The 7,629-nt window shown below is 35.8% G+C and overlaps 3 protein-coding genes across 4 annotated transcripts in view; 1 reads left to right on the forward strand and 2 right to left on the reverse strand.

The window, feature by feature from the left end:
• LOC105273534 (clavesin-2) overlaps window positions 1–2,940 on the reverse strand; it is a 3,971-nt gene extending 1,031 nt beyond the window's left edge. The window contains exons 1-5 of the mRNA XM_011316030.1: window positions 2,860–2,940; window positions 956–1,165; window positions 728–887; window positions 591–652; window positions 222–434 (exon numbers count right to left, since the gene is read on the reverse strand). Coding sequence (XP_011314332.1) covers window positions 222–434; window positions 591–652; window positions 728–887; window positions 956–1,130 — 610 coding nt within the window. The 5' untranslated portion in view covers window positions 1,131–1,165; window positions 2,860–2,940. The remainder of the gene's footprint in view (window positions 1–221; window positions 435–590; window positions 653–727; window positions 888–955; window positions 1,166–2,859) is intronic.
• Window positions 2,941–3,543: 603 nt separating this feature from the next.
• On the reverse strand, window positions 3,544–5,934 carry LOC105273293 (uncharacterized). 2 transcript variants are annotated; one of them, XM_011315642.1, is made up of 3 exons: window positions 5,685–5,934; window positions 5,347–5,549; window positions 3,544–5,222 (listed from the first exon to the last, which is right to left on the reverse strand). In XM_011315642.1, exons 2-3 carry the CDS (start codon window positions 5,526–5,528, stop codon window positions 4,040–4,042), a joined length of 1,365 nt encoding a protein of 454 aa, XP_011313944.1. In that variant the 5' UTR covers window positions 5,529–5,549; window positions 5,685–5,934; the 3' UTR covers window positions 3,544–4,039. The 2 variants fall into 2 exon arrangements, with proteins under 2 accessions (XP_011313944.1, XP_011313942.1); XM_011315640.1 differs by having other exon boundaries at window positions 5,347–5,611.
• A 958-nt stretch (window positions 5,935–6,892) lies between these two features.
• Window positions 6,893–7,629, forward strand: part of LOC105273535 (fibroin heavy chain-like) — a 4,309-nt gene continuing 3,572 nt past the window's right edge. Inside the window, exons 1-3 of the mRNA XM_011316031.1 lie at window positions 6,893–6,984; window positions 7,063–7,290; window positions 7,422–7,625. Coding sequence (XP_011314333.1) covers window positions 6,978–6,984; window positions 7,063–7,290; window positions 7,422–7,625 — 439 coding nt within the window. The 5' untranslated portion in view covers window positions 6,893–6,977. The remainder of the gene's footprint in view (window positions 6,985–7,062; window positions 7,291–7,421; window positions 7,626–7,629) is intronic.

Genomic DNA, 7,629 nt, shown 5'->3' on the forward strand with positions numbered 1-7,629 from the left:
TCACGAATTACTCATCCATCCAAGAGGAAGTAGAATGAAATAAACCGGTTAAACGTCCGGTTACGGAAACAGATTACGTGAGCCTGTCCTTGTGACCCAATGAACTAAACGAAATTGTTATACAAGTTATTCCCAAATCAAACAGAAAATTGGTTGGGTAATAGCCTAGGTAAGTACGTCAAATAAATCATGGGAATGTAATAGAAATTGGAGGATGAATTATGGATTAAAAAGCCTTACTTCTCCATTTTTTACAATTCGAACGGCTTCTCGAGGTGTGAACAAGGTCAAATGGGGAAAACTCACACCAGCGCCATCAGCAAAATGTACAAACCCTCGCACCTGACTCTCTTCATCCTCCATCAATGCCTCATAAGTAATCGCATGGATCTTGCACATGTCGACGTTAGTGAATTTGTATGGATCAAAAACACCTGCAGAAAAGCGACGAGAAAAAAAATAACAATTATATTTGCAATATCCTCCGAACATTGACATTGACTTGAAATAAAAGACAGAAAATTAAATTAATGATTTGGAGTAATTCGAGAAGGGAACTTATCAAAAAGATTTGGGTTGTCAGTTTTTACCAGGTCGTGCGACAATCACTCGGCGGCCTTTTGAGTCTCTTCCAGGTACGGCAAATAGATATCTTGAATCCAAAAAAATATATAAAATTACAATAAAGCTCTGGGATTTTAATATTGTGTTGCTTTCTCTTTCTTACCCGAGCTCAAGCAATTCTGAGACATTTGCTTCGGTGATGTCGAGTTTATTGAAGGCAGGATGATAAACTTTTCTGAGAAGGAGATAACGTTCAGTGGCTTCCTGGGCCATCGGAACATTGAACTTCTTGCAGCGAAGAAATCGTAGAAGGAATTGCGCATCTGAACGGGAGAATTACCTTTAACTCTGATCATCATTACTGAATCATTACATTACAATAGGAAATTACCGAGTCGTGAATTTTCAATTCTTGGATTTAATTTAATCCAGTTCCTCATCTGCTCCAGCGCCTGGTCTCGAGTATTTCGATCCTCTCTCAATTCATCCTTCGCTAATTTTTGTGTCTCCTCAGATAAAGGACACAGATATTCATCAGCTCCAGTGACCCACTCGATTGCTCCCATGATTCCTGATTTCAGCCTCTGACAATCTCAATAATCTGCATAAAAATAATAACAACAGTTATGAATTTTCGTTATTAAAAAAATTGTTGTCAGTCTGAGTCAGCGAACGCTTTCAGCTCTCTCAGTCCGCCATTTTTCCAGTTGAAGGATGCATATGCTATACCATTTTGAAGCTTATAATATCAGCTTTCAAATGAATTTTGATTCATTCCCCTATCTTTATCCGCATTCAAGTTATGATTTTTCGAATATCCGTTGGATATAAAATATATCGCGCCAGTAAAGAAAATGTTGACAGACTCAATTCCAACAGTTTTCACATTTCAAATTACAGATGAAAATTAATGTCCTAACTATAATCGATTCAAATTCCAGTTTCTCCGAAGACTCATCTCCGGGCTAAAAAAGTGAAAGGTTTCAAAAACCTTGAACCACAAAACGATTATAGAAAAAGTATTACATGAATTCGCCGTATAATTTCTCTTTTAAGAAAGAATGAGAAGAGCTGACGCAATAATCATCAATGACATAACTTTGGATATAACTTTGAAGACAACGAATGTAATATGATCGATAAAAATGATCTTTTCTGCGTACACTGAGTTTAAACGAGAAGGAAAAATAACCGCGTGTTGTTATTACGAAACAACTTTCTCCCGTTATGCAACTCTATCTTTTTCGTTTATATCCGTGTGTATGTGGGTTGTTCATACATCTTCGTTTCTAGTCTAAGATTTTCGAATCTGTTCGAATTTTAATTGATCATTTTAATTTCAATCAATATGAATGAGAAGAAAGGACAAGTGAAATCCATAAAATCAAATATTTTGTAAATATTCCCTTCACCCATCAATTTATTTATTCCCCCCGTACTCGAAACAATAAATAATAACTGAATAATCAATTTATTTAATTATTGGTGATTATCACCCGAGGAATAATTACGATATTCAAATAATGAGATGTTGATTGAATAAGTGAAATCTATCGGTCCTTCTTGGTATTTCAATAAAATTCTTGAATGTTAATAACAATTTGTCTGCCATTTCGGGTTCGTGTAACTGAAGAATGTGAATTGTCTCATTACAGTGGCAATTATTGCAATAGCTTACTAGGGTCTAATAATTTTGAGTTCCGGGGTGAAAGCTATGATTGTTCAGACGAAGTATTTTTATGACTAAAAAGTATATCATAAGTAGCGCAATGTTATGCTGTGCGGTAATAATTTTTTCGCATACGCAATCGCAATTATGAGGAAATGAAATAATTGTTGAGGTGTCATTATTATCTCATCGTTACGGAGTGATATGCAATACATTACGTCTTTTTATGTTTCAAGCGAATCTATTATTCTTTGAGACTGTATGAACTAACAAAAATTTGTTTATCATCTTCAGATCATTTGGAATTCTGAATGGTTTCATCTCCACTAATAATAAATAATAGAATAATAATAAATTATAGAATGTCCCTTCAAAATTCCCGACTCGCATAATTTCTTACAGAATAATTAATAAATAATAACGCGATTTATTATTAATGAATGCGAGTTCCATTATCACTTCTGCACTATTTCAATTTAAAATCAATGAACTATTAATAATAATTAAATTAAATTAAATATTAATGTAATGCTAATTAAAAGTTCACACACTAAACTGTATTTTTTAGTATTGTTCGTCAAGATATTTGATATTTTCTAATCCCTTTATTGTGATTGGACACATACCCAAAATGCTGTATCCGTACGGTACAGTTGCGACCGACTGCTACGAAAGCACCAACGGATCACTCTTTTATAAATTTCCCGATGTTACCTTTCTTCCAAGTGGTGGTGAACGCCGTGATTAGTTGAGATGTTTAGAGGACCAAGGGATCCAATACCCGTAGGTCCAGATATTCCATGAAGTTAATGGCACTTTTACGCACGTCGAGTCCTTGACGGACCGTTTTTCAAAATTTTCCCGAAATTCGCGACATTTTTCTAAAAAAAATTACGCATGGACTTTCCACATTTTATAATTTCAAAAAATTTCAAAATAATCGAGCAAGATAAACCGAAGAACTCTTTTTTAGACTAATATAATATTTTTAAGTGCTTGATAATCAAATTTGCAGAACTTTCAGTTCTCAATTGCAACAGAAAAATTATAGTAAAAATTATGGCAATAAACAAAGCTATCTATCTACACAATTTTCCACCCGGATAACTCTTTCCCGAACTAAAAAATTCTAGATGAAGTGAAAGTCTTCTCGAGTGCGATAACGAAAAATCTTGCCTAAACATCGTGTTTTTAGTCAAGTGGTCGGATTACATTTTGATTATTTTTCTGAAATCAATAGTGAAAGCTTCTGGGTAAATTATTTATTCATTGCAGGATGAATAATCAATAGAGCAAAAAAAACATCACGTCAAAATTACAATAAAATTACTGCTTTCAATCGGAGATTACTACTGCCTACTAGTAATGCATAATCGATAAATGTTGCTGTAATTAATCTGTCGATATTTCTCTTCTTTGATTCTCAGTTTCCACTTGTTACACAATGTCACCATGTAACGCCTTAGTATTAGGATTTTTTAGATACCTGTTGATTAATTATAATCAAATCCCCCGGAAAATAATAAAAAAAACAGTAAATAATGAATAATTTTTATTGGTTTTCATAATTTTCAACTCTCATCGATTTTTATTCAATAAATTACTCGATGATTTCTGCATAACATCTTGTCAATTGTCGGATAAATTGATTTACATGTCGTATTTTATTTAATCGAAATATTGCGTGCACTTGTCACGAATAATTGAGCAATTATCTTCAACCCGTAATTATCATCACATAATTCCTTAGAAAATCTTAAAAACGAGGGATAACTGGAGCTTTAATTTGTTGCGCCATTATGTAATTCATAAAATTTTCTTTGTTCTCAACAAATTAACTTTCCCGTTTACACCCTTACATCCATTATTAGTCATTAACAATTGTGTCTCAATTTTTTGATAATTTTCATCAGTCAGCACAATGCCGTTGTTTTTAATTTCTCTCATTATACACTCGCTAATTACCTCAGCCCCCAATGGAGAGAATGGAATGACTTTTGAATTTATCCCCTCTTGCCTAAACAAATTCTGCAATTCCTTAACTGTCTCTTTAAGATTCATAGTCCTCACCAGATGATCATCAGTCACCTGAGGATTCAGGACTCCCAGTATAATTAAACAAGGCCTTATCGCCTGTTTTTGAAAGAATTTTGTTAAAGCCACAAAGTCTTTCTCGTCTTCTGTTTTCAGATTTTCGACGATGAGTAGATTGCAGTAATGATGCGATAACATTTCGTAAGCTGAAGGAATTTGCTTCATTATTGGTGGGAAAAACTCGAAGATGTTGTGCTTGTGAGGAAAATGTTCCTTGATGATGTTCGTCGTGTACGTTTTACCCACCCCTATCCCTCCCACCAAAATCACGGCAGTGAAGTTATTGAAATTCGATTGAAAGTGATCGATCAATGTTTCTATTGCTTCACTCTGCCCCAAGACATTTTTTCTTAATGCCATTGACGTGTTAGCAAAATCTAAAGGCTTCTGGTCGAAATCGGATATCAAAGTTGAGATGATCAAGACAGCAACACTGAGTAGACCAAAAAATACGATTTTATACGAAGTAATCCTCCTCTCGGGTGGTTTGAAATGCTCTGCAGGAATCAAAGGTCGAAGTTTCTTTTTCGATTGATTATTTTCATTTGAATTTTCCTCAGAGGTAGTTGAGGAGGGTTGGGTGAATTTTGGAATTGGTGTAGGAGCTTCGGGGGGAATAATTGGGAGTAAATCTGAATGGGGAGAATTCGAAGTGATGTGAGCAGCTGTTGTGGATTTTTCTGGAGGTTTCAGGAACGTTGAGGCTGAAGTCAATATTTTTGGAGCCTTGAAACCACTTGTGAATAAATTTCGAGAAGCTTCTGGCTTTACAGATATCGAGGGAATTCGTTGGTGCCAGCTAGATTTTTTTTCGAGAGATGATAGAGGCATTGGCTTCCAGTGACTAGTTGCTGGACCTAGTTTCGACGTCACTGAGGTCAGGAAATTGATTCTTCTGAAATAAATTATGTACAATATTTTTAAATAAAGGAAAATCAGAGCGAGCGGTCTCAGGGTGAATGGAAGTTTGAAGGATTTTCTTTAGTTGAAGAATTTCAGGATTTTTTCTGAATGTTTACCTAGTGTTTGAGGCTTTATCATAAATCTGTTCACAACTGTACTGTCTGACGAGTTCTCCAGATGCCTCGGTCTGTTGAATAATAATTCTACGTCTCGTCGGCAACTCCGAAAAGCTCATAGCACGTGTTAAACTTTTTTCGGGTGCCTCCGGAATCCTCAGAGCGGCAAAATGACTCTCCATGGCTTCAGCAGCTGTTCATAACTTCAACATTCAAACTCACGATCAATCACCATCAAGCTTTCAGCAACACATAACCACGATTGCTGATAACAGAACCATTGCACTATTTATTCCTCACACTATGAAAAGTGGGAAAAAAAATCGTGGGTTTCTTACCTTTTCTTCTTTGATTCTTTTCTCATTAAAACATTTAACTGAATATAATTCTCTCGCAATAGTGTAACAAATAAAATTTCCAAATGAAAAAAATGCACAGCGATGATAAATGGAATGAGAATTCGGATTCCCAAAATTTACGAGGCGTCAGTTAATTATTTATTGAGGAAAGACAATTTTTTGGCGTATATTCTAGTTTCCTTTTTTGATTTATTTTTCTCCTGTGATTTTTCTGTAGAACATACAACCGTTCTTGTTATTTTGTGGAAGCCGCTGTGTGGCGCTGGGAATCATTGCCATTTCCATTCGAATGTTTGTATTGAAAATTGCGGTTGGAAAATTTTGTAAATATTCTAGTAAGTGAGAAATGTGATGTAATAAATAATAGGATTGTCATGTGGCAATTAGTTGATATTACGGGAATTGAACCGAAGGATTAAAAAAATCACATGCAAAAGCGGTAAAGCTTCAGTTCATTGTTCACTCAGTTGTGAACAAAGACTCATTGTTAGAACAATATTTAGGTATTGGAGGTGATAAATGACCGGTCGATGAAACAATGAGGATATTCAAGACACTAAATCATTAAATGATTAAAAAAATAAACCACCCTTTATTTTTTTTTTCAGCGCCATTTAATTCATGGGGAAAGTTTATCTTTATTTTTCATTTCCATTGTCCCTGAGCCATGTTTTCTTGTTTTTATCGTTTTATTTATTAAATTTAAGATAACAATAACAACAACTGAAAGGTAGATGCAATTTCAATATTTTAGTGACATGGATTTCATTGAATAAATTAAATCCATTAATTTGATGTGGTTTTAGTGAGGGTATAGTCGTTTTTATGGTATCGAAAATTAATTTGCAGGTAAATTTCCAAAATTGACGAATGACGCCCATTATTCGTAAGCCGATATTTGTGCGGGCGATACTGAATCATTTTGAGATAAAATCTCGCCTTTTAATTGCATCCCAAATGCGTCAGAGATGCCTTAGAATAACTCAATGCCTCGTTGCTTTCCCAAAAATGTACCGTCTATTGACTCGTTAAGAACAACCGTTATGATTGCGTTGAATAATATTTTATTAACTCATTAAGCTCCGGATTAAAGAGACGGAAAAACGCACGGTCTGCGTACATATGATGATAGCAATAAATTTCGACAACTGGATATTTGAGATAAGGAATTGCACGTCCCTCGCATTGCTATATAATGATCGTCATCAAATTCCGGAGGGCAGTAAGTAGTGATTTCGATCGGATTTCAATCGTTTGGAAATCGATCGTACAATGAGGGGTACGTTAATTATTGAGACCATGTGGGATAATCGCATGAGCTCATGAGTTACACAATTAATATCTGTTGAATTTACAGCCCTGTTCGTCTTCATTTTGGCTGTAACGGTCGTCAATGTGCTAGGGGCACCATATTTGGACGAGTTGTATCGTCTTACGTCTAGTTTGGATGACAGCGATGAATCAGGCAGTATCGAAAGAAATGTCAGAGATCGTCGAATAATTAGAAGACCATGCAAACGAAGAATTACGGATGACTCAGATGAGTCCGATGAATCAGACGAATCATTGATCCCGATATGGTCAGGTAATGATTGTTTGTAATTTTTATGTGAGTTATGACATGGTGAACATTAATCATTTGGAATAATTCGAAACAAGCGATTCGGTCAGGTGAATATTTGCTGTGTATTGATGCAGGTGTTGGATCTGGTTCAGGTGTAGGCAGAGGTAGCGGATCTGGATGGGGAAGTGGTTCAGGCATAGGTCAGGGAGGCGGACAGGGTGCTGGTAAAGGTTCAGGTTCAGGTGTGGGTCGAGGCAGTGGATCTGGTTCTGGCGCAGGAGCAGGCAGTGGCAGTGGATCTGGTTCTGGAGCAGGCAGTGGCATTGGATCTGGTTCTGGTGCAGGAGCGGGTCGTGGTAG

Source organism: Fopius arisanus, unplaced genomic scaffold (genome assembly GCF_000806365.1).
Source record: "Fopius arisanus strain USDA-PBARC FA_bdor unplaced genomic scaffold, ASM80636v1 scaffold00005, whole genome shotgun sequence".
Lineage (NCBI taxonomy): Eukaryota > Metazoa > Arthropoda > Insecta > Hymenoptera > Braconidae > Fopius > Fopius arisanus.

Bases quoted from the DNA above. Each gene is read 5' to 3' on its own strand.
- LOC105273293 (XM_011315642.1), bottom strand. From the start codon at position 5,528: ATGGAGAGTCATTTTGCCGCTCTGAGGATTCCGGAGGCACCCGAAAAA. The intron at 5,223-5,346 runs GTAAACATTCAG...AATTTATTTCAG, and splicing joins GATAAAGCCTCAAACACTAG to AAGAATCAATTTCCTGACCT.